The 27,837-nt window shown below is 36.8% G+C and overlaps 1 protein-coding gene across 2 annotated transcripts; it reads right to left on the bottom strand.

Annotated features, from left to right (window-relative positions):
• Nucleotides 1–2,492: 2,492 nt before the first annotated feature.
• Nucleotides 2,493–24,135, bottom strand: LOC117336581 (protein Tob1-like). 2 transcript variants are annotated; one of them, XM_033897193.1, is made up of 2 exons: nucleotides 23,972–24,135; nucleotides 2,493–9,591 (listed from the first exon to the last, which is right to left on the bottom strand). In XM_033897193.1, exon 2 carries the CDS (start codon nucleotides 9,469–9,471, stop codon nucleotides 8,167–8,169), a length of 1,305 nt encoding a protein of 434 aa, XP_033753084.1. In that variant the 5' UTR covers nucleotides 9,472–9,591; nucleotides 23,972–24,135; the 3' UTR covers nucleotides 2,493–8,166. The 2 variants fall into 2 exon arrangements, with proteins under 2 accessions (XP_033753084.1, XP_033753092.1); XM_033897201.1 differs by lacking the exon at nucleotides 23,972–24,135 and adding an exon at nucleotides 23,600–23,744.
• Between the last annotated feature and the right edge of the window lie 3,702 nt (nucleotides 24,136–27,837).

Raw genomic sequence — 27,837 nt, forward strand, 5'->3', positions numbered from 1 at the left:
AGCCTAATCAGCGTTTGAACAACTGGACGCAGGTAATGGCCATTGATGTAGTACTCTTTACTTACTCCATCAGTCTTTAGATGGCTGTAGAGTTATTTCTGAATAACACGACATATGTATCTGCCATCTCCATTACAAGCATCTAGAATGTTCGATCTTTTTCGTTTTGTCTTTCTTCCTGCTCCTTCTGTTTTCTTCTGATGTTCCATTGGACACTTCATATAACCGCTAACAAAACATATTGAATGATTTCGATCCTATTTGATATTCATAATGTTGGTAATTTATATATATGCGAATTCCGTCTTTATGTTACACAGGACTACCGTTGTGACAATGCTTCACATTGGTCGAGATCCAGACATTGTCCAATATTGATAACATTTTGTTTGAAGGTGTCTGTATGTGCGAGCACCTGACGTCACTTCCGGTTTCGCATCCTCTATCACCTAGACATGTATTAGTTTGAGGAATCCCGTAATGACCACTATTAGAATTGGAACTGGGTATGTTACCGCAATCTACATAAAGGACACTAACACCGAAATATATCAATATGACGTCATTCAACAATCATACAGGAATTAGCTAGGTCGATGAGTTCGAAGGCTTTTGAATGGCACGGACGACTGGTTCAGTTTCTAATCGGAGTCAGTAATACGCTTTTACAAACGCTCACACAAATAGCTGCAAAAATGGCATTGGTTTTGCATTTTTAGACATCTTTAATACGGAAACTATGCATTTTGTCTTTTTCTTTATTTTTCGGTATGCGAGTGAATTATGGGGTCTGATTTCATATTTCTAAAGAAACTGGTTCAAATTCTTATTCAGGGGTTTTCCCATCCCATCGCTTAGCGCATTATCGATGTTGGCATGGCGCATTGCCACTCTTCGCTTGGCGCATTGTCGCTGTTCGCATGGCGCACTGCTGCATTGTCGCTCTTCGCATGGCGCATTGTCGCTCTTCACATGGCGCATTGTCGCTCTTCGCATGGCGCATTGTCACTCTTCGCATGGCGAGGGCGCCTATGCAACATAGCTGAAATCAACAACCATAATATGTATATATACATTTGTATATGTGTACGAGGGTTGATTGATAAGTTGTGAGCCTCATATTGAAGGATTTGAATTTTGCCGGACATGTTGCATTATTTTTCAACGTAATTCCCTTCAGTATCTATACACTTTTTTCAACGGTGTTTAAGGGCATCAATGCCAATTTTATAGAACTCCTTTTCTTTGCTGTTTAGAAAGTCATCCACGGCATGTATGACGTCATCATAGGACTAAAGTGGGTACCTGAAATAGCTGTTTTCAGTTTTGGAAAAAGATGAAAGTCTGATGAAGCGAGATCAGGTGAATAAGGCGGATGCTCAATCAATTTAAAGCCACAGTCGTGAATGGCAGCCATGGCAATGACAGAATTGTGAACATGAGCATTATCCTGATGGAATAATACACCTTTAGTGAGCTTTCCGTGGCGCTTAAGTTTAATATTTTCCCGTAACTTACTCAGAAGTGAAGCAAAGTATGTGCCATTGATTGTTTGTCCCTTTTGGAGATAATCTATCAGCAGAATACCATCTGCATCCCAGAAAACCGAGGCCATAACCTTCCCAGCTGATGGAACAGTCTTTGCTTTCTTTGGCGGGGGAGAGCTAGGGTGCTTCCATTGTTTCGATTGTTGTTTGGCCTCTGGGGTAAAATGATGGACCCATGTTTCATCCACAGTGAAAAATCTCTGAAAAAAGTTTGCATGATCTTCCTTGAAATTGCTAAGATAAGCACACGATAATGTGCGCCTAGTGTGCTTCTGATCAACTGTCAGAAGTCTTGGTATCCATCGAGCCGAAAACTTTCCCATTGCAAGATTCTCGGTCAGAATGGAATGTACTTTTTCCTGTGAAATGCCAACTCTACTGGCTATACATCTTTCTGTGACTCGTCTGTCAGTCATAATAACATCATGAACTTTATTGACCATTTCTGGGATTGCAACATTGACAGGCCTTCCAGGACGGGGGTCTACCCACGTGTGGTATAAACAGATTGTTAATCTGAGAGTTGAATAACACAGGGTATTGTGGTAGAAAAAAAAATATTGATCAACTATTTAGTATCTTTAGAATATGACTGTTGTCATATCGGCTGAACATGGACAATGGAATACGATGACAAGTTTCGTGTGAATATATTACTATACTGCAGCAGTGGTGCTAAGAAACGCAATTGGCAAAAGAACCCGGTGAAAAAATCAAATTGACATGAAATATTAGGATTACATTTGTGATATTAGCATTTACAATAACTGTTTAAACTGGAAAGTTATATTCTGAACTAGTTTCGCAGTGAACTAGGCATACTACAGGGATCTGTGCTAGAGAAACGCCTATTTCTGATTAAATAAGTATGTGAACCATACTACCGGGGAGTCATATCGCATACAAACAAGGTCACACAGAAATAGAATCAACACAAAACGTACGACTTGAAATACCAAAAATTTTATTACAAACTTAAAAATATGTAGCAATATAAACCGTACAAGATTCAACATACAAGGCCTTTTTTGAAAACTCATAACAGATTTTGCTTTTGTGGAACGTATTCATACTACATGGCAATTCAATCCGCTGGCTCAAAGGTGTGATACGGATTCTACTGTTTGCCATACTGGCATAAATAACATGTACCGATAAGCAGTTCGCATGTTTTACATGGAGCGAGGAACGTATCGGTGCCGGGAAAGATTCGGCCATACACTTCCTAGAATAAAAATGACGATTTCGTCTTGATATACGAGTGTAAATGTTTACTAGCTATGATTAACCGAAAGAGGAGTAATTGTGAGAAGTAGTTCATCATTATAATTGATGTTTAAGACACCATAACTGACGACGGCAATTAAAACTCTCATCGATTAAAATGGTATGGCTAGCGGGAAAGTGACGCTAGTATATAATAGCTTGCGATAATCATGGATTTTTACTACTCTACGCGACAGTAAATAATTGTTCGCGATAAAAACAAATTAACCATTATGCGCGATAGTAAATTTTGAATAAGAGGAAAGATTTGTTTTACGATAAGGAAGTATATGACTGACATTTCCGAACGTGAAGAACATTCCGGTGAATTTAGTGATTGTACGCATGCGCCGCACGGTCATATCCTGTTTAAGCCAGCTTACACATAATTTATACTATATTATTATAACGAATTTAACTTTAGTTAATATTTCGCTTTTAGATGCCCTTGGTAACATAAATAAATATTTTTCTCTAAGTATCACATACATTTAAGTTTGGATATGTGTACAAGTAAAATGACACCTGCAGCAGATGTATTGTCTACCTGTATAGATACGATGACTGTACAGGTAACATATTACCTGTGTAGTAGGTACACTAGCTACCTGTAGAGTTAAAAACACCTCTTCAGACTGATTAACATTAAATCATGCTCTATAACGAGAATAATGCAATTTTGAGACAGAATCCGTTTAGGTACAAAGTTGGTATAACTCAATAGTCAGTCGAGGATTCGGAGTGGATCATGTGAACATTTATCATTCCATGGAAAAATACATGTAGTCGGGACTAAGTTACTGATAATAGGGAATAAATATGCATAAATGATGGATCATCTGTTAGAGCTAATATCGACATGATCGAGCGCCGTCGGGCATAATGACTGACACGTGCGTGAGCTGCGGAAACTGATGGAAACAGCCACTAAATACCAGTTACTAGGCAACTATTGTCAAAGTATTACTTCTTCCTGTTATAGCCTGACACACATGACCAGTTTATACCCGATAAGTATATTATATACATTGTCAACAAAATTATCAACATGTTTACTTCTATATATATTCTATATATAACGTCGCTTCCTATCAATACCTCGTGAATACATAAGGTGATCTTACAACCATTTTCATTGGTTGTGGTGAATTTATTTTCATTGGCTGTTATAATTAACCAATGACCGCTGTGAATTTGATTTCATTGAGTGTTAAAATTGACCAATGATCGCGGTGAATTGTATTTCACTGGCTAGTTTAATTAACCGATAGTTGAGGTAAAGAAAACTGTTAAAATATACAAAATATTATAAATCTCTCTTCTGTTCGTGGAATGTTTGAATTCTTCATAATCGTGACAACGAGGCTTTCACCATTAATTAACTTGTTGGACACGTTAGCGCTTCGTACCAACAAATAGAAAACTCTCTTCGTGATAACACGAAATATACAATATGGTCGACAGACTTCGCCATTCCTATAGCATGAGACCTTCCCAATAACACGACATTGACCTTTCCTGTATTGTGAAATCTCGCAGCAACATGGGATAATATAGACGTTCACACACAGTGATATTTCGTAATAGCAAATTAAAAAATAGTGGCTTCTATCTAGCAAATACTGATTAATTCTGACGTATCAACGGGATTAAACCGAGGTAATTAATATCTGTTGTTATTTTGCTACCTTTCGCTACCCTCCGTTCAAAATTTAAGCGAGAAGTCTAGAAAACGGATATGATACTAAATTTTATAATCATGTTTAAAATCTGAAAACTCTAAAATTAAAATTAAGGACTTTTTCCTTTCCTCCTTTTTTTTTTTTTTTTTTTTGAATCCGTTATATCCAGATTGTCAAGGATTCGAAGCTGCTAATCCTGTCATGTTAAGAATTTGTCAAACAGTTGTTGTTTTTCATTGCCTCGGCAAATCTAATAAAATGTGTAAACAAAGATGAAAAAATAATGTTTTAGCAGATACATTGAAAGGTGAAAATAGATTATAGAATAATTTTGTTAACGGGTAAATGTAATATTTTATCGAGTGTGTTTTGTATTATTTCAAATATACTAACTTCATAATGAATGGGAAAAAATAAGCTATGTGTGGCCCTTTCAGGCCTGAATACACCAACACAGTACGGTATACCAAGTACAGCACGACACTGATTATTGGTAGATCTAATGCTACAATATGTGTAGATTATAAGGTCATGAATGCCATTCCGTATTGTCTAATGATTACATTTTCCGGTCAACAAATGCTATTTATAAAATCACGGAAATGTAAATTCACACATAATAATTGTGAGCTTGAAACCAAAAATAATTCTTTAACTTTTTTTTTCGCGCGTTGTAATTGAAATATATTGACATTTAAGCTTTGCTTAAAATTATAATAATAATAAAACCAGTTGACTGAATACAGCTAGGTATACGTAGCTTCTGGAATTAGTGAAAAACGATTTTAATCATTCATATTAAGCAGAAAAGCTAAGAATAGGGCCGGTAATCATAAAACTTGTCTCTTACTCAAGTAGAGTGTTCACAAATTTTGTTTCTGATAAAGTTGATGATCAGTTTGAAATCGAAAAAAAACCTCTAGTGTGGATCAATTATATATTCCTATTTTATTGTGGTTTTTTTTTTGGTTTTTTTTTCTTTTAATCAATTTTAAAAAGTACTGCCTCACTTGAATTATAAATTGAGCTTGAGATCACATTCGTGAGAGTTTGAGCATGATAGCTGTTTTATGAATTCAGGCCCTTGTATACTTGAAACAGCCCTTAGCCAGTTTTACTCAAATTAACTGCAAGACACAAGGTATGTAAAACCGACCGCCTGAAAGGTAGCGTGATAGCATTCTTATATCAGATTTTATGGTAGATACAAAATTATCAAACTGAGACAATGCTCCTTAGAAATTCAACATTGATAGTGTATACAGTACAAATCAGCATTCGTATTGAAGATCATCGATCAAATTACATATATACATACTTACATAATCTACAATTCCGCACGTAAAGTTGGAATGATTTCCGAACGCTATAAAATATGATTACAAAATGACTGGTACAGTGGATATGAAATTGATTCATGCGTGACATGATTGTTTCTAATGAATATTCATGATTACAAAACTATCTACTATTGCTTTGTACAAAAAGCCCCGTTGAAAGTAAATTCAACGCACATATCACATGAACATCTAAGTCATTGAAGTGTTTGCGGTAACCCTCTCCTCAAAAAGCGTTTACCTAACCCTGATAAAAACTGTTCACCCATAATGCACGAGAAGCTCTGTATGAATGTTAAATAAGCTATGATATTTCTCGTTCCCGTCCGTATTGCACATGTACCTATCATGAAAAAAATGATATAAGATCGTGAATATTAAATTAAAAATGTGTTGATAGATGAAATAAAACTTAAAATAATAACTATACGTATTTATAGTTAAAAATATACTTTACAAAAACATGTACGATTTTATGCTCGCATCAAACAACGTAGAAAAGATATATATTTCATATATGTAATATATATATATATTATAGATGTATACGATATATTAATTGATGTATCAATCAGAAAACCACCTGCATACCCAGTTATATAAATATATACACGTGATTGTAGGAAGAGTAAGAATATATATGTATATATATCTTTCTATACAACTATAGACCGACATCCACATATTGATGGATATTTTATGGAAATATTAAAATATTGCGACAAGTCGACTAGATAAATATTATGTACATAGAAATGCGAGACAATGTAAATCTCACTCGGATGATAATGAGATACAGTAACGGACGAAATGGTGCTCCCTTTCTAGCTCACTACAGGGATAGCTTGCCGAACGCCGACCAGACTACAATTCCTCCCCGTCCTCTGGCACTACAACTCAACGACCGCCCTCATACACTACAAGTTGTCGACCGCCCTCTGAAACTTTAGTAGCCGACCGTCCTATAGACACTACAACTAATCGAGCGCTCTCCGATACTTCAACTCGTCGACCGACCTCTCACGTTTCAGTCCGCACACCGCCCTCTGACGACGCACTCCGACACTTCGGCCCTCTGACCGTCGACCGCCCCCCTGCACTACAATTCTCCTACCGACCCCTTGACATTAGAACTCGCGCATCGATCTATGACACTACATCTCGCCGACCATAGGGATCGAAAACCAGCTCGGTATTTCTCCTGGGCTCACGTTAAGAAAACAAACCAAAATTATACGTGTGCTTGTCATTTTGAAAATTGAATTGAATAGTGGAAAATGCTTTCATTTTAGAAATGTGCTTTGAAATTTAAAAAAAAATGCGTTTACCTCTTACCAAATAACATAATACCTTATCTTATAAACTTTTCTATTATATACAATTGTAAATATTTTAGACAATTCATCGCGATTTTCAACCTCTATGGATATACAGTATCAATAATACCAGATGGAGCCTCGCTACAGAATCTGGCGCCATCTGGTGAACATTTTACAGAAGTATGTGAATACCTTTAGGTGATCGATTTTGACATAATGTAACAAACATGTATTATAAAGCCTCCTTAATCTAATAATGGACGTATATCACGTGACTGTAAAACGAACGTGTAATTCCGGCTCCCTCTAACCGTCAGTCTTGTGTGGAAACATACAAAAATAGTAGCAAGTTTATATCCGGCAGTGTTCATCGTCAACAGTGTCATACAAACACTTTAATCAATATATCAATGTTAGCGATTTCCTCCTCCTGATTGTTCACGTGGCAACACATTGGTCTTTGGAACACACTTTTCTAAGTAACTCCTAATCTGATCCGAATACAATGTGTTTGGTAACACATAACGTCATCACTATGTGCGTTTCAGAAACCATGACGTCATAAAACACAGCCTTGTTGAAGCACACATCCCAAATAAGGCTCACGGATTTCGATTCTGCTTACAAAATATTGTGATGCAAATAAATTATCTTCTTTTGTAGAACAGCATTGATCCAAAGGGACTAATATGTTAATTTTCTCTCTCAGAATACGGTTCCTGTCGTCAATATTTTCTAATTTAGAATTAGAAACGAGCCAATATGCAGTTTTGTCTTCAATAAATCTTTGTTTAGAACAAGCTATAACACGTGGGTTGTCTTGTTCCAACTAACACAACTATATCAGTTTAAAAAATAATAAATACACTAATCGTATATGACGTATCCATAAAAATAAACTCTTGTTCTCCTTAGTTACAGAGAACAATAACTTGGCCTTTCGCTTCCGGTAGCCCAAATATTTTGGCATTCCTGGATCAAAGTCTATCACACAGTTTTTCTCGACGCCGGGTACTCAGTTGGCTAGTAACATGTGGGGATATTGGCTCGAGTACGATACCGTGTTGAGGTTCAATCCTTCGATGAAAGACTTGTGGCTCTCGGGTGATACCGCTGTAGAGCCAACTGGAGACGGAAGTGGTCCCGGAAGTAATTCCCCGAGACTTCCGAACGACGGGACATGATGTGTGACTGGTGAGGAATTGTGGTATAGATCTCCGGAAAGGGTTGACGGAGCCGCGTGGTGTTGGGGTGACCTCAGATTTCCATGCTGCATCTGCTGTTGTTGATGTTGCTGTTGTTGATGTTGATGTTGTTGTTGATGCTGTTGTTGCTGTTGCTGCTGTTGCTGATGATGTAGTTGTTGAATTTGTTGATGTTGTTGTTGCTGTGTCATAAATACCCTCTGTTGTTGGTCAATGTAGAACTCCACCCGGGGATCCCTAGGAGAAAGGGACCGTGGCCGCTGGGGAGAGTTGTAACTAGCTGTCTGAAGTGCTGCAGCCGACCTCTGGCGGAAGTAGTTACCAAACTCTGTAGGGGAGAGACGTGTTGGTCGTTTGGCCTGAGTCTTAAGCTTTGTTGAGCCGAATTTTGTTTGGGCAAATGTGGAGGCTGTGAATTGTGTGGGAATCCTGTCCTGTTTGGGGACGTAAGCTGGCAGTGGACTTTTGGCGGACGTGGTCGCGGGCGCGGACGGGACTGTACCGCCATTAGCACCGCACACACCACCTCCCATGGACGATGTTGAATTGAAGAGGGCACACGAAGGCGACGTGGAGGCACTGTTTGGCCAGCCATTGGACGACGTGGGTGAGGAAGGAGACAGTCCTCCAGGTGATAGATTCATGCTCCCAAAAGATGACGACAAGTTGTCGATAGGTTTAAAGCACTGAGCGTCAGGATTGAAGCTCCTTCCTGCCGCCGCCTGCACTTCGCGATCCGCCTTCTCAGTGCTGTCCTCGTCGCGTCGCTCGCTATACAGGATTTTGACGGGTCCTTTTTCTCCGATCTTATATGAGACCTCGCAAGGGTCAATCCACAGGATCAGCTCAGCAGGAAGGTAAGACTGTACTTCGGTAAGGTCAAGGCCACATTCATAGATAGCTTTGATGATGACTGGATCTACCTTTTCTCCATTTACCCTAACACAACGATAGCCTGTCCCTTTGATTGGTTTGTCAGGGTACCAATGACCTTCAAATTTACCCTTTAGTCCTTTTTCCAGTTCCTCTGCCAGCAAGTCCACTCGTCGCCTCGGTAACTTGCTGTAGAGATACGATATCACGAAGTTGAGTGCTACAGAAATCTCGACGTGCATCTTGGCCGGTATGTCTGAATTTCCGTCCTCTAGACTGACCTTAAAGCTGGGTCGATCAATCAATAGCTTGGAATCCAGTATAAATCTTCTCTGTTTATAATGCCGTAGTTTCAAAGCAACCTGTAACGAAACAGAAGAATATTAGACTGCAACAAAGGTCACGCACGTCGCTAGGGTCTGATACTCATCTCTGCTGCTTCCCAGCAGGGGACCCCAAGTCACGTCAGACGCTTCCTAACTAACGCTTCTCGCACAAACATAACGTTTAATACAGATTTACATATTTTGAAACAACCTGATAATTCGTGTCAACAGATATACGCCAGTAAATTACGCTAAATTGTCATAGTTATATGCTGTCAAGGTGAAAGGTAATTCGCGCCTCATTGTTTGCGGAGAAAGCCAATAACGAACATTGATTTCGTTCCGTACGTTAATGCTGTAAAATCGGTTTCGTTAGATGTATTCAATGCCGTGGAGAGAAAGGAGCATGCAACATTTATACACCTTCCGTAAAATGTAAGCCTTCGCATCTACGTATTATTGTCAACGTGAGATATGTCTGTGGTGCACGCTTCGATACACGTGCTTTAAATGCACATGCTTGAGATCAATAGATTCGCTTAAAAGTAAGATATCTTTGATTGACATTCACATGAAGATTTTTTTAAAGAGTCGTACTTAGCCCAAGACAAGTGATTCACCATTTTCTAGAAATATCATTGAAGAGAAGCAAAACAAGGTCGAATATGGTTAATGCTCAGAAGATTTTAAACGGCCTTTGTCATAAAAAACGATTTTAAAAGCGTTAAGGAAGGGAGCTAAAATGATAAAATCGTCAGTAAATATATATTCAGTTAAAACAAAGACGAATCACGGCTACACAACGTAACATTCCTACCCAGATATTGTGTCAAGGAGGTTTTAATTGACTCTTGAATCTGAACGAGAATTTTTTAGTGGTGAGAGGAAGAGTACATCGGGATTCTCCAATACAGTGTGATAAATAGCATAATGTGCTATTGTACTTGTACGTATATTATTAAATATAACATGCCACATTGTGTTATATATAGTAAGTCAACTTGATACTTAGTGAGAGAGCAAGGCAGGCAAGGCAAACCTGCTGTCCCCGTCGCATCATTCGTATGAGGCGACTAAATTTAGGATCTTATCTTTTCTCTTCTTTCTTAATATTTTTCTTTAAAAATCTCTTCTTGGCACTAGATCTACCTCTATAGTACTAAATACTAAATTAAATGACACTTGTCGTTGACCATGTTGACAGACAAACAAATAAACAAGAAACAAGTGATCCACCATTGCAATGTAAATATACCATACATTTCTTAATTATCTGGCAACTATTTCTCAGTTACAAGAACACAAGCCGAAGTTAAAATTGAATTTTCAATCAACTGTCATATGTAGAGTCGACTTGTTTATACAAATGGTGCTTCTCAATGCAGATATTCCATTTTCTCTGACAACATTTATCGCCGTGTTCCCGCATGCGCATCAATTGTACATGATGATGAAACGTCATTTTACGGTCCCTTTCTATCCTACTTTATTATATAAAAAATCTGCTTTGGAAAGATAAGCTGATTTGCAGTTGTAATTAAGGTATTTAATTGAATATTATGTTGCATCGTCGAGAAGAATAAGGCAATCAGTCTTGGAACCCTAAGGCGTTTTAGACATGCCGAACATGACAGCTAAGATCGACGATATGATAAAAAAAGCTAAAGTTCACATGCAATTAGTTTAGATATTTCAAAATTCCTTAATAACTATTTAATGGAATGCTGGGGGCTATGCAACAGGAAGAAGTCAGAAAAAATGACAACTGAGTTTCAATGCAAACGTTTCCATAGTCACGCAAAATTGTAAAAGCTTAAGCTCGATAATACCCGAGGAGAAAAACATTGAAACTAGGAAACAGGTTTCTGCAGTAGCGCAGAAGATCAAAGACAATATTTTTCTATGACGAACCTTGACAATTACAGAGAAAGGAAAGAAAACAATTAACTGCTTTGAAGCACGAACTCACAAATACAGTAAAAAAATAATGACAGAAGACTGCCTGGTAGGGACCGAGGATAATCGAAGAATGTACCTTAAACGGGATTTGACCTTAGATGTAGGGCGAGTGTCGTTACTGAATAATGAGACGCTTACTACCCCTGAGCACCTGGTCTTCCCCCCTATGGTACTTTTTGAAGGATTGATATTTTGCTCTTGTCTTGTCGATTTTGAGTTAGAACAATGGAATTATGATGTCGGTATTCTTTGATGGTTTTGGAAATTGACTAAGACGGTGGATAGGAAAAATGAAGACCACTGAGAAAATGACTGGTATTACCTGAAGGCTATCTAGAGATTATAGGTACACACGATATGGCGAACATCAATAACTTCATATCTAAAACCTTGTTCAACTTAGACCACATCTGTAGATCATTTGCAATAAAGAATTCGACCGAGAAATAAGATACTAGTGTTCAAATCCACGCAAGCTTTCTCTTGTAATCGGATTGAAATAATAACCAAACCTACGCGCAGCCATTGCCGTCAGCATTTCAGTAAGAGGTTCTGTGTCTTCTCAACACCAGACTGGCATTAAAAACAATACATAATTGATGACGTCTTAAAGTAACAAAGTAGTCGACAGGACAACAAATTATCCGAACGGGCTTGTGGTAATGGTATAACTGTTACATTGACCAAGACAGATGACGTCAACATACATTTTACACGTAGTTCATGAGCACATTGCTTCGATTTACGCTATTGTCGTTTGGAATACATGTTCAAAATTCATGTCCGACAGAAAAAAAGTCCTTTATTATTCTGAGCAACTGCATGTAATCTATTAAATTTTATTTTATCTGTTATTATATTTTTGAGAGGTAGTGTTTTTGACTTTTGTGTAAAGCAGTTGTTTTTTGTGTGCCCAGAAAACATGTCACGTCGTAGGCTTACAAAATTCTATATATCTATCGACATTACTTTATAAATATTCAACATTCGATGAAATTAATGATTTGACTACAAACTGCTGTCTTTTACCATCTTCGTCATGTACATACAAAATATATAAATACATTATTGAACGGAAGGAGACGGCACCAACTCTGTCTCGCATTTGTTAGGTAGTGCGTCCCATTTAGATCACTGACAAAATTGTAATATTTTGGCACAGGAACCAACTAACCGGAAAACATTTTTATATTTAAATTTGCCATTTGCATACTGTAAGCGTTCTGAATTTGACGCACTCAAGTTTTAGCACAAAACCAAATTAAATCAGATTAGCGGAATGATGAATTAGCACACAAAAGAAACGATTGTCATGGAAACCAATGTAGATAAACTACAATTAACGCTATCATGATTTAGCGGAATACTTCCAGCGCCAAAAAAAGCTAAAATAAGATAACCGCTAAAATATGATTACCGCTAAAATAAGATTACCACTAAAATAAGATTACCACTAAAAGATGTACGTAAACAGTAATAAAAATTTAATTTGTTTTTAAAATTCTGCTATTTATACCCTGAATTATCACATATACTGTTTTAATGGCACATATGATGATTGGGGAGCTTTTATATGTAATATCCATGTCCATTTTAAACCCTCGAAATTGTTTTTTGAAGAAGAGGGTGGATTTAATATACACAATATAACTCTTTGGACTACAAATTCCTTGTATAAGAAAACATTGTCACAGGATGATAGATAAAGTGTTTTTTTCGAAATACAATTTAGTCCGAGGTCAGTTATTGATAGGCATCCTGTAAGACTACGTGAAATGTATTCTTTTATCATTTATCTCCGTTTGATATATAATAATTATATTGTACGGCCAGGATGTTTGTATTTCCGGTTCTTACATTTCTCCTTGAATGATTTGGTCAATGATTAACAGGGTATATAACGATAATCATATTTTGTATATAAACATTACGTCATTGTTCCGTCGCTGTACATGCTTATATACAGACTATAATATTAGATATGATACGTTTATGGGTATGTCTGCGTGTAAACTTGGCGGAAGCTTTTACATGACCAAGATTACAAGCACTTGCGTGACGAAGGTAGTTTTCACGTTTACCTCGCGGCTTTCACGCTGTTCCCCGAGGACTCTGTCAACCAGGTGTGATATTTTCCCTACTTCCTGTTTCTACTCTGTATTTGCGTGGGATCCACAAATGACCTGTACGACTTCATAATAACACCAATTGAAATCACCAGCCCTCGGGGAACTTTTGAAACTAAATTGATAATTAGTTTCATAGTCCAGCGATTTTAATTATTATTGTAACCACGAGCGCATTCCATAGTCAATGCATTTATTAATTACAAAAGTCTCGTATGTTGTTTACGGTAAAGCGTACAGAATTGGTGCGGTTCTATCTAACGCTCAAACATACTAGGAGAAATCAGTCTGTACGCTTGTTCCCCCCATACCTGGAAGCAACGTCAGCATGATCAAAACAGCATGTAAAAGCGCTAAGCCGCCAACGCTGGCAGTGCTTATTTTACCCTGGGGACGCGTGGTATTTCAGGGCACAAATGATAACTATTAGTTGACGACACGCAAGTGTCTGCGACACAGATATAACATACAAATATATATATGTTCGGATTTTTAGTTGTAGCTTTCGACAACAACAGTCCCGGATTTCCTTTTCTGTTCTACACCCACGAAGGTTCTGTTTTGCTACCATTGAATAATTCATTGGCGAGAATAGCTGCGGTATATTAAACTAACCCTTTGCTATACATCAATGCTTAAGGACATTAGTCCTCCAGTTTTCCAATAAAACTTTATTCCGGACTGATCGGCTTTCTGTAGAACGTTGGTAGACACCTAACAGTGTTAAACGTCGGCCACACCGACCATTCTACAGGTTGCTAGCCCGCGGAGCATTTGTATTTCCTATATGCATGCAAGTCCGCGTTTACTACAGCCATTCGATAATCGATACGCTTCCGCTTCCTCTGGATACTCCGCCATCCACGGAGCGAGGAGGTGAAATTCGGGATTTATAATTCACATTGCAGTAATGCCGCACGCGCACATTAGTGTAGCATGCCATGGACAAAGCTCATATCCATTTATGGCATCGCAGGAAGCGGGAACGATTAGGGAGAAGCACATGGTCGATACCGTAGGGACTTGTGTATGACATCCCCACCATCATATCACTTATCCTGCTAGTACATATTTTCTTAGATATCTGGGTTTTTTTATTAAATGTCCACGTCTACTCTGATTGACAATCGTTCAAATTGTTTATTGTTATAGAATTTTCTTGGAGGCAGGAACTTAATGTCATGATCAGGATTACGTGAGTACGCCAAATACGTAGTATACAGGGCGACTGATGAGCGGTCACAAAATCAATACAAGACAATCTCTCTCGATAAAAACATATATCTTATCAAAATAAAACGACACGGCGGAGTTTGAAAATGTCTAAGGAAATGAAGTAATGACGTAATTTGCTGAGATTGGGTCAGAAACAGACATCTCTAACAGACGGTTTCTAATTTTAACAACATAAACCTGCTATTATTTTACAATAAATCCGCGCAAATTCACATCTTCCGCGTCATGTCATACAGAGAAATCGATAAAGGACATTTCAGGAGACGATACTTAGGTTTTGTGATAATCAAGGCCATCGTGGTATAAACTCGAGAATTACTGCCTCTACAAGGTTTCAGCTTCTCATCATAAAATATCTCATTGCCTAATTATTATTGCCCGAGTTTCCTTTGGCCCCCAATACCAGTTATTTTAACATCTTTAGGGACAGAAATCCTATCCTCGTACAAACTGTGTTCTTTAATTAATCTATTCATTTTGGTAAGAGATGCTTCATCCTTGTAGATATTAATATACAGTAAGCATGAAAGACTTTTTGTCCTTCTTCATTCGCTGGAATAAAGAAAGTTTATATGAGCATGAGTCAAATTAATATGGTACGTTTTGATGACGGTGATATTGTTGATCAGCGCCTGATGCATCGGGAATCCAATGCCGCGGAGACTATCGAACAGTTTTTGCGGCAACCGGTGCATATTTACCACCTAAATCAGATAGTATAGACAAGTAAGTGTAAGAAATGGGTGGCGTTATCCATTATTTACCATAGCCAGATATATTCATGGCAATATAATTCACATACACAAACGCATTAACCAGGAACAATACCAATATATAGGAACGCCGTAGCCAACGAAGGTACCATCGACCTTATCAATATATGTAGACGTCGTGACCATCGACGATTTAAGACAATATCAATATATCTAGACGCCTTACCCATCGACCTTATCAATATATCGTAACGTGTTAACAAACGACAATATCAATATATCGTAACGTCTTAGCCAGACGACAATATCAATATATCGTAACATGTTAACAAACGACAATATCAATATATTGTAACGTGTTTACAGACGACAATATCAATATATCGTAACGTGTTTACAGACGACAATATCAATATATCTTAACGTCTTAACAAACGACAATATCCATATATCTAGACGTCTTACCCATCGACATTATCAATATATCGTTACATGTTAACAAACGACAATATCAATATATCGTAACGTGTTAACAAACGACAATATCAATATATTTAAACGTCTTAACAAACGGCAATACCAATATATCTAAAAGTCCTAACTAACGGCAATATTAATATATCTAAACGTTTTAACCAACGACAATATCAATATATCTAAACATTTTAACCAACGACAGTACCAATATATCTAAGTCGTAACTAACGACAATATCATCGACATAAGCAATTTATATAAACGTCGTAACCAACGATAATATCAATATTCCAAAGACAATCCTAATAATCAACAATACCAATATATCGTGCCTCCAGCAGTGAAATCAGATTACTACTGGTGTAAATGAAACAATCTGACAGTTGATGATGTATATATTGAAACTGTATATAGCTGATCCCACAGTAAGTAATGGTTCTACAGTTTCGTAATGAATATGAACACAATCTTCCGCCCACCGACCGATATTGATCCACATCACACACAGTCTAATGATGCCAACAAGGCGGTTACACCAGGCCAGCCCTTAGCGCACTAACCCCTGAAACACCCCCACAATCTCTACTGGGACGGTCGAGGTGAGTATAGTAAACAAACAGTTATATACTTTATATCACAGTTCTATATTAAATAGCTCACACCTCCTACACAGAGTTATTAGTCAATACCTGTAATGTATTATTTCTGTGTTGTGTGAAAATCACTACTTTTCCCTTTGGCGAATCCGATTGATTTTGAATGGGTCTAACAAAGAGACCAGGAACGAATCGCATTGTTGGCACACGCAATCAGCACATACCAACACATGGGCACGTGTACATCATATGGTGAAATTACTGAGCAGCGAGCGTTTCCAAGTTTTCCAAATAACTTTTATATTTACGTTTCAACCCCCGTACAGATGCACCAGGCTACGCCACATCCAGGTAACTGTCTATATAGTTAATACGTGCACCATGAGCTGTAACCGCTTCGCCACTTTGGCCCTAAGCGAACCAGCTACATCAGAAATGTTGTCTGTATGTAGTTTACCTATGCGTAACATGAAACTGAGGAAAACATGAAAAAAACTGTCTTTTATTCAAATTTATATTCCATTACTAACTTTTTATAACTAACCCAACTATCAGTACACACACCTAAGGAAGAAATGGCAGTCCAAAGATTGAGAGTGTGCGATATTTATCCCTAACTCTCCATTACTTATAATAACTGTACCAGAAATTTGCGCACTAAGGGATCATTCGGTATACACATACTTAGATTTTACCTAAGGGATCATTCGGTACACACATGCATGGATTTTTACCCTAGGAAGTAATGAGTGCCCAGGGATTAAGAATGTCTATTTTAACTGAAAATTGCATTTCGTTTACTTACCCACAAATTCACGCTTAAGGGGAGCGTTCGGTACACGTATGCTCGGGTTTTTACCTAAGGCCGTGAGAGTGTGTATCTTTCTACTGCCATTAGGATCTAATTTTCCCAACCCATTTTTTCATTTCTAGCCCACACATTCACACTTTAGAGAGCAATCAGTGCACATATGCTTGGATTTTTACCTAAGGCCGTAATGCCTGCCAAGCAATTGAGTGTGTGTGAAACCGCAGGCGTGGAAATTTGTAGGTGTAGTAATGGTATGTCTTCAATACCATTCCCACACGACATAGAAGTGCTTATCTCTGAAAAAAAACGGAAGTCACCTCGTAAAATTTTGTGAAGTTGACCTAAACGACAACCTATTGTATTAACATATGTACAAATATGGAAATACTTTAAGAAACCAGCTGCAGTTGATGTTTGACCAATAAATGCCCCACTGTGTAAAATCTGTACTCGTACCAAAGCTGTTAAAATGATATTTGATATTTGCCTGACGCTCATCATTACTACTGAATGTGGTCCACAGGGAGATATACATGTATAACGGGCCCTTTCCGGGTTTCTCTATGATATGACGGTAAGAGATGCTATGTCAATATGCTTTCAACGTGATGTTTCAGTGACTCTAGAAAATTGTCTTCAAGTAGTGCCTGTACTTAGATGATCTCTATGTGTTTATGGGATGTTACATGGTAGAAACAACCCGGTGGATATCCCTAAGGGATTAAGACTTATCGACGGACTCCTGCAGATATCTCATTCCCTCTGTATTTGTGGTTCGCCCGTTGTCAGTATAATGTGACCGGGTGGGGTGTGCTGCTGGGTGTCTTCGGCAGTATGCTTCAGTGAGGTAGCACTCTAAATCGGCAAAAGATCCGGCCTATCACAAGGAGACTTAACACAAACATACCGCAGCCTCCCAAAACACACATACGCACTCATCACACGCATACATGTCGCACGCACGGGAGGCCGTCCTTAAATGACCTTAGCTGTTAATAGGACGTTAAACAAAATAAACCAAACCAAACCAAACCAAACTGTATTTGTTTTTCGTTTGGAAAGACGAATATTTTATAAGCATGGTTTCCTTAAGATCAGAGAATGACAGTTGTCCAGTTTCTAAGTTTCTAAATGGACAAACATTCAGTGGATGGTATCTATAGAAGTTATTTAAAGAAACATTTTATCGGCAATCGAAAAATTACAACAAGGCCAATGTCGTCAGAATATTAAACTAAAGACTTTGTTTGATAACAATCTTTCAGAATCATACCATTACCATTGAACAAAACATGATATCGAGCAGAACTGAGATACACGTGACATCAAAGTAGTACAAAAATATATATGCATAACATGGCAAACCTTAATGAAAAAAGCAATAAAAAAACCCATCAATATTGTCAAAAATATCCAAATGACAGTCAACAAAAAGACCGATTGTGTTTTTTTTATAACACGTCGCTATGTTATGCACTACAAGGCGTAAGAATTGTACCTGCTGTCCCCATTGCATGATCGTAAGAGAAGACTAAATTTGGGATCTTATGTTTTCTCTTCGTTTTCTCACTTTTTGCCTTTTGTGGAGCGTTCGCTTTTGCGAGGGAAGGCTTTGGGTTCTGTCCCCTGGCCGGGACATACCACAGTCTTAAACAATGAGGTTGCTACTCCTGCTTAGCACTTTGCATTTTGGGAGTAGGGCATCTGGCTTGCCCGTTGTCAGTATAATGTGACCGGGTGGGGGTGTCCTGCTGGGTGTCTTTGGCAGCATGTTTTAGTCAGGTAGCTCTATAAAGTCTAAAGAATTTCCGCGCTATCACAAGGAGACGAGCATAAACATACCGCAGCCTCCAAAACACACACACACGCATGCATCTCGCACTCGGGGGAGACCGTCTTTAAATGAGCGTAGCTGTTGATAGTACATCAAAAATACTAAACCAAGCCGAACTTTTATAACAAAATATTAACTTGGCTATTATGAAATTACGTACAGTCAACTAGTTTGTATTTGATACGGGAGATTTTTGTTATCACATACGTCTTTGAAAATGAAAAATCGAATAGGCTAACCTAAATTGCTTCCATAAGCGGCATGAATACTTTAACAAGACACATGCGTTGGAGACAACTGCATTAGGACCTGTTGACCATCTACAGCGAGCTTTAAATGGATACGTCTATTCTCATTACGCGTACCATCAACCACTTGTCCGAGCGGCTATTGTTACCGGAAGAAGCGTACATTCACAACAACGTGTCCGAGATTGATTCCGAAAGCATCAACAAAGATCTCAGCCCCTACTTGTAATTCAACGAAACAGCAAGTCAAAAGGAATCAATTTCACCAGGTCAAATCCCGCCGATGAGTCGAAGTGGCCAATGCGAGGTTTGGATTATCGGGATGCATGCCAGAAACGAGGTACCGAAGCATGTTTCATTGGACGCAACATAATAGAGCTATCATCACGATTTTCGTGCTGTCGAAAACCATAGGAAGTTCAATGGACGGAGCATGTTAAATGTATATTCACATCCTGTGAGTTGGTGTTTACATGTTTCCGCGACCTACGTCTGACCTTGTGCTCTTTGTGGTGGGTGTTAGGGCACATACACAATGCGTATCTAACGAGTACACTCTACAAATATAGCACAAACAACAATACACACACAATGTTCAATGTCATACATACCATGGGAATTTTAATTCATGATATTAGAGAGGTTATCAACCGTTCCAATAATACTTCTAAAAAGTTCGGTCAACTTTTTCCCAAAAGCGATAAAACTAATTGATTGTTTTAAATTTTCGTGATATTAGGTATGGTGGTTATGTGGACAACTACCAGGGACCTTACTTCATTAATCACTTATCATGTTTAATTATAGTTAACGAGATGTTATAGCCTGATGGATTGTGATTGTATTGGTCCGTATCAGCAATACACGTACATATAATAATATACCTATGCTTAAGGAAAGAAACTATCTTTAAAGTAGTCAAACTGCCGATTTATAAAGAGCAATTAAGTCATTTACTGGGTACACATAACAAACTATACAGTAATTAACTGGATACACATAAACAAACTATGCAGTAATTAACTCGATACACATAAACAAGCAATACAGTAATTAACTCGATACACATAAACAACTTACAATACAATAAACATCAGACTTGCCTTAAGATTAGTATCACTACCAGTTAACATCATAACTTTCCAGTTTCCACTTTTCTTACCACCGATATTTCGCTGCGTTAATAATATAATGCAGATTTTTTATGCTTATACAAAATGTGAATATATACATATTTTCTATGGTTATACTAAATTGGCTCCGAGGAATCTCAAGTCTGAACTAAAATAGCCAGAAACGAATGTACCGATTATCCTTAACATTTATAGTACACATTTAACCGTATTAGTAAGTAGAGGAATAAAAGCAATGTAAGGGAAAATAAAACAAACATGCTGATAAAATGAAGTCCCGAAAACGTTTGTCATACACGAGTAATTCAAAGTATTATCGGATCTAGATTTGTCTTTCTTCGTGTAATTTCGTTACTTTCAACTTTATTTGCCAAGGAAGATACCGATCTACAAATCTGCTAACGAGCAGTTACAGCAAAGCATAAGACTTCAAATTAAACTTTGTTAAAGTATTGATAGTAAATGGATGTAATTGAAAGGATTTGCTTCAGCTTTTGTTGCTTTTTTTCTACAGAACTGTCTAATGAATCAAGAACTGAAAATAATAAATAATCAGATTAAGAAAGGGAATGCTTATATTCCGATAAGAGCTTCTGTCGTTTGAACTCTTCTGTTTGGAAAACAGTTTCGTATTTCAGTTAGGTACACATAGTTTGGTACACAGTCTACATGAAATCATCTGATGACTATGAAATGTACATCAACTTGACACAGCACCTATATTACGTAATCATTGTTTCTAGTATTTGTAGATATACACAGAACAATATCCAGAACTGACCTACTCAGAGATATCCATCTGATCTTAGTATAAGTATATCTTCTTAGAACATGCACAAACATATGTGTAAAATTCACATTAAAATTTTCACCTTGAACGTCTGTGTGACTGTATTACATATTTATATGTAACATATGCTGTACAACACTTCACTGAATAGATAAAATATGGAAAGTCTTGAAAATGTATATTGCCGTTTATATGGTGTCACGTGTGTTGCTCGTGCTGCACGAGGTCATGCTGTTAATGATCTAATGATATAGATAGTCTATCTGTAAGTGTTTACCTGTAAACGGCTGTACCAGCGTGTGTCGCGAGGTACATACAGTAGTACGACACACATTGTATACACATATGTCCGATGGATAACAATGCGTCCTCGAATATAACAACAACAGTCAAGTTCTCTATTCATCAGCACGCGAACGTATTTACATTGTATTTCACATCAATAATAAAATCAAAGTCATAGTTTAATACCTTTATACTACTTATTTATAACAGTGTCAATAAGGGAGTGTACAAAAGACCACAAGATATTAGAACTTTTTCAAAACAAATTGAGGGAAAGTTGCAGTAAAGCCAGAATGTACAACGTATTACACTACATCATACATCTATGTTGTACTTCTAGAACCCATCCATGATGATAAGGGCCTAAAATGTTGATATTTAGGAGCCGGTCAAAAGTCAAACTCTGAATGGTGAGTTGCAGAAGATTAATAGGTCAATAAACTTCATAATTTTCAAAATTCAATTCAAAAAGAATGTTGAGTACTCCTCTTAGGACACGCACACACATATGTGTGGTTATTCTTAACCCTGTCACTATGCAAATGAGTTAAAAGGTTGCACGCAGATTAATTACAAATGTGTATCTATAAATGTTAATCGCTTGTGTTACCCATAAATTTTACATACCGATAATAAAAACCAGTGTCATTTTCATTTCGATACCACTTAAACCGCATTGTAGTAATAGTTGGCTGATATTGTATACATCATAAAACCACGTGTGACTTTTCAAAACCTTCATATAAACTGTTGTATCACAATAATTCACCCTATGTAAGCAACTGTTGGATTACTGTCGATTACTTTCCTCAATAGTGTACTCCAAATGACAATACGCATGCAACGTTCGTCACAAATATGTTTATGATACTTTGGATAAAAGGAAATCTCAGGAGCGAATCTAGGTAAACAAGCCACATAGAGATACTGGGTCATTATTGATTCCCTGACAAGGGAATGTGATAATAACTGATGTTAATTCTATAAACATGATCCCCTATTCATACAGAAGCTGCATTGACGTCAGTAACAACTAGACTAACTGGTGATCCCGTAGCCTGATTAGAATAACACATTAAAGGTATACGTATGTAACTAATATACTATTACGTATTTCAGTTAATTAGGACTACAGTTTCCTCCATCTATCTTAACCTGTCAAAGCCCATGTGTGATTGTCAAATATTATGTTGATGAATTGCTACTTATTTCCTAGTCCTACTGATTCCATTTTATAATTATTTATGACTGTCGTCATTATTGATGATATATTTTTTAATTATGAGGAAATATTTCATATTATATGAAAAGTATATACTTTTAAGCATATAAAATATATTAATTTTGTTGTAATAGTTTTAATTAACATCAGAAATAAATCAAAACTCATATAATTACAACCAAGCCGATTACAACATCATATCAAATACGATTAAACAGTCACCAACAGATACAGCAGGAAACTTTATCGTATTAATAGATAAACTTTCAATTTCACCTGTCTTCAACAGATGATAATATAAGTAAGAAAACACACCTGAGGTCACCTGTCCAGACTCAGGTGAGAACACGGCTGACCAAGACTTCCTTGTTGAACCAAACGCTGTATACATCAACCAAAGTAACATTACTGACTGCCACAAGGCAAACCTCAACTGTTCCAGACGCAATAAGATTATTTTGTGAAATAAATAATATTAAACGTGATTCATATTGATATGGAACAGATTGAAGACATCCACAAAGACAATGGTATTTAGTATTGTTTACAGACGCCGTGAGATGCAGATAAGACTACAAGCAATTGTCAGGAGAAGGAGTAAACAAATGCCATACCTGGTGTATTTCCAGTACTAGGTACAATCCACAGAAACAAACGTGTTCGTCCCGAGACCAGATAGATAGGGCAGTGTTAAATATAGCAGCGAATGACGCAGGTCATACGTAATGCAAAAGGCTCTCACCATAGCTCACGAGACGTAAACACCAGGGTCGGCTCTACTTTCAACTAAACCCTGACTAAGTGAATGCCAGTTGTTCAGCGTTTGACAGAAATAAAGGTTGAGTCTTGCTATTGATTGAGAAAGCACTGTCGATCTACTGTTGTGAAAAACACGAACATGCAAGATCAGGGCCCGACCATATGTTGCTTATAAACAATAGTGATAAATTGATGGTTACAATTGATGACACGCTGTTATAACTCACCTTGTTGGTTAAAGTCTGCCATACATCCACGTTAAGCCTTTAAAGAAACCATGAGGAGGATTAGATTAGTTGGTACAAAAATATAAAATAAATCTCTATGTACAAAATACGCCTGTCACTGGTCCATAGTTCTGTCTATCTTTACGCTCGAGCCGTGGTTTTCTATACTATAAATACAGGGCTCATCCATATTCATGAGCTCCGCAATACACTTCATTATTCATTCGGAACCGTGTACATTGATACGTAAAATCTGTTACCCCGAGGCCCTGTATATACCTAGAGATATCGATATAGATATACACAGGGTGTCACGAATGGATAATGATTTACTGGGAACTACATTTCACTGGAGTCATAATATTGAGACAGAGTGTGGGAATCTGTGATTCCATTCATTGAAGATCTTCGGTGAAGTTGACCTTCGACCTGGGTAATTCTCCGTCTTCGCAACACGCCTATTGGATTTGTTTTCGCACTGTAATGAGGAAATGTTATGAGAACATGTGTTACGCAGACACATTTTCCTCCCTAGTCGATTTTTGTGACATTAACAACGTATCAACAGAACAAATTCGAATGTTTCATGCGAGATGGCGAGCTGTTGATATGAATTGACATTTTGACTGCAAGATCAAACCAAGTCGATGTTGAGTAAATAAAATCTATAATCCCATTAGCGATCAATACATGTATGACATCTTCCATTCATTCGGACATTGGGTATTTCAACCTGGATATACATAGTGTACATTGCACTTTTAATTAAATATATGGAACAGAACACCACGCACAGAAGGGCACGACCTGAAATTAATTTGAAAATTCAAATGAATAGTATGATGTAATATAAAACTAAATCATCATAAAAATCCTCCTAAAACGTCATTAAACCAGGTGTTCCGGAATACAGGAATTAACATACACGCACGTGATATCTGTCATATAATATCATGTCAAACACAGGAATGGTATCATGCGTCTCCTTTGAATACAAGTTTTTATTGATTTATCAGGTATAATTAGATACTTAAACTTTTGCTTTAAAATTACTTATATCGTTAACATATAGGATCTGTTGTCTTATAGCATGTTTAACAGTGCAATAAAAGATGTGATAAGATAGCTAATTGATATAATCTGTTCTAACATAATATATTTTTATTTATTTATTATTTATTTATTTATTTATTTATTTCATTTATCTATTTATTTATATATCTATTTATTTATCTATTTATTTATATATTTATTTATTTATTTCATTTATCTATTTATTTATATATCTATTTATTTATCTATTTATTTTATATATTTATTTATTTATTTATCTATTTTATTTATTCATTTATTTATTCATTTATTCATTTATAAATGACGAATAACAAGAGAACAGTTACAGATTTACTTGCAGTTGGTTGAAGTATTCTTTCATCCAATTAGATAGCAAAATATTTACTCTATGATTTTTGTTACGTAATCGAGAACAATAGGCATAGATTTAATCAATTCAATGAAAATCGAGAATGATTTAACAAGATATAGTTGCAATCATAATCAGTTTTATTTAACCCACATCAGATACAAAGCCATATGTGCCCCCTCTAATTTTACAAATTGTATTTTAGCCATTTTTATTGCGGATACCGTCCAGATGTGCTTGTGAAATGTCAAGACATGGTGGGGAGGTATTATCTATCTTTAGTATCAGACAACCACTAGCTAACTTATCTAACAAAGACAAAGGTGTTTCTTGCTAAAAACATTTAAACTGTAATACATATTCAAATTAAGAACTGTTTGTCTACCTGTTTTATACATACTTCTATATTCACCTATAGACCTATGACATTAACTGTGTCACAGGAAACTATTGTCTTTGCGTTAATGATGATGTTGTTCATTTCCCCTTTTGTTCCTCTTGTTAACTGTTCTTATTGAATTTCTTTTGTAATATATTTCATACTGTCATTAATAAGATAGGCATCATCCAGAAATCAATCTTTATTTGGGGACGCATATTAAATAAAAATAAATGTATTTAAGATATATATTGATTACTTGTCTAACAATGAGGTATATGTTATGGCATGTGTTCATTGCGAAATTAAACGTCAAGATTGATTCATGACAAACGTGATACAATAGGTCAATCTCTTTTGTTGTATCATAATTAACTGTTACGAATAATGAAATTTACATCCCATGTCACACAGACTAGGCTTTTTCATTTATATTGATGGAGAGGAACGACATTCGAAACAAAATAGCTGTTTCCATTACTGTAACAACTTATGTTTATATAAGAAAATGCTCCCGAAACTGTTATCAGTTTGTAAAATGAGAACGTATGACCTACATTGATAAATTAACGTTAGATAACTGGGGTCATTTCGTAACAGAGTTTGTGTACTAAAGGTAAACAATGATATGTTATAAACAGTGTTAATTAAAAGTTATATATACGACAATTTGCCTTCGACATTATCTATAAGTTCTACATTCATAATGAATTGCCTGATATGTTATTCGCTGTATTGTCTATTACACTAACCAGATATATGTTCACTCATTTAAGATTACATAAAGTCAACGGCAGACCTATGTGTTGCTATTATATTTATATAATAATTATATATTATTATATTTTAGTTTTTCAAAAAATGTCCGAGTTTAATACTCTTGCACTGTCTTGTTGCTGAAATAATTTCATAAAGAGCGGTTTTATCAAAAAGGATAGGATTTTTCAACCTCTTTTCACCTTGGATTTTAGTAGAGGTTTTCAACATTTCTCAATACCTAGATATGTTTGTTGAGCCTGTACCCGTTGGAAGTTTTAGCTGTGTGAGTACCTGTGGGAATTTTCAACATTTCTGAGTCCCTAGGTGGTATAGTTGAGCGAGTACCCAAAGGTATTTCAACATTTCTGAGTCTATAGGTAGTTTTAGCTGTGTGCCTACCTGTAGAAGTGTTCAGCATTTCTAAGTCCATAGGTGATTTTAGCTGTGTGAGTACCTGCAGGAGTTTTCAAAAGTTCTAAGTCCATAGGTGGTTTTAGCTGTGTGAGTACCTGTGGGAATTTTCAGCATTTGTGAATCCCTAGGTAGTTTTAGCTGTGTGAGTACCTTTAGGAGTTTTCAACATTTGTGAGTCCCTAGGTGATTTAGTTGACGAGTACCTTTAGGAGTTTTCAAAATGTATGAGTCCCTACATAGTTTTAGCTGTATGAGTACCTGCGATAGTTTTCAATATTTGTGAGTCCCTAGGTGGTTTAGTTGACGAGTACCTTTAGGAGTTTTCAACATTTGTGAGTCCCTAGGTGGTTTAGGTGACGAGTACCTTTAGGAGTTTTCAACATTTGTGAGTTCCTAGGTAGTTTTAGCTGTGTGAGTACCTGTGGGAATTTTCAACATTTGTGAGTCCCTAGGTACTTTTAGCTGTGTGAGTACCTGTAGGAGTTTTCAACATTTGTGAGTCCCTAGGTGGTTTAGTTGACGAGTACCTTTAGGAGTTTTCAACATTTGTGAGTCCCTAGGTGGTTTAGGTGACGAGTACCTTTAGGAGTTTTCAACATTTGTGAGTTCCTAGGTAGTTTTAGCTGTGTGAGTACCTGTAGGAGTTTTCAACATTTGTGAGTCCCTAGGTAGTTTTAGCTGTGTGAGTACCTGCGATAGTTTTGTAAGGTTTTCTAAAAGTACATAAGTAAGGTGTTTTTAAGTATTTGTACCTGTTCTAACTGAACATTTATCTCGACTCTATAATTAAAAGATATTAGTCACATTTAAACGTTATTTCAGATGGCTAAAGATGTGTTCCGAACAAAGGTTACCACAATGGGTAGCTTACTCGCCTTTTCTAAAAATAAC

This window comes from Pecten maximus, chromosome 1, assembly GCF_902652985.1.
Source record: "Pecten maximus chromosome 1, xPecMax1.1, whole genome shotgun sequence".
NCBI classification, from domain to species: domain Eukaryota; kingdom Metazoa; phylum Mollusca; class Bivalvia; order Pectinida; family Pectinidae; genus Pecten; species Pecten maximus.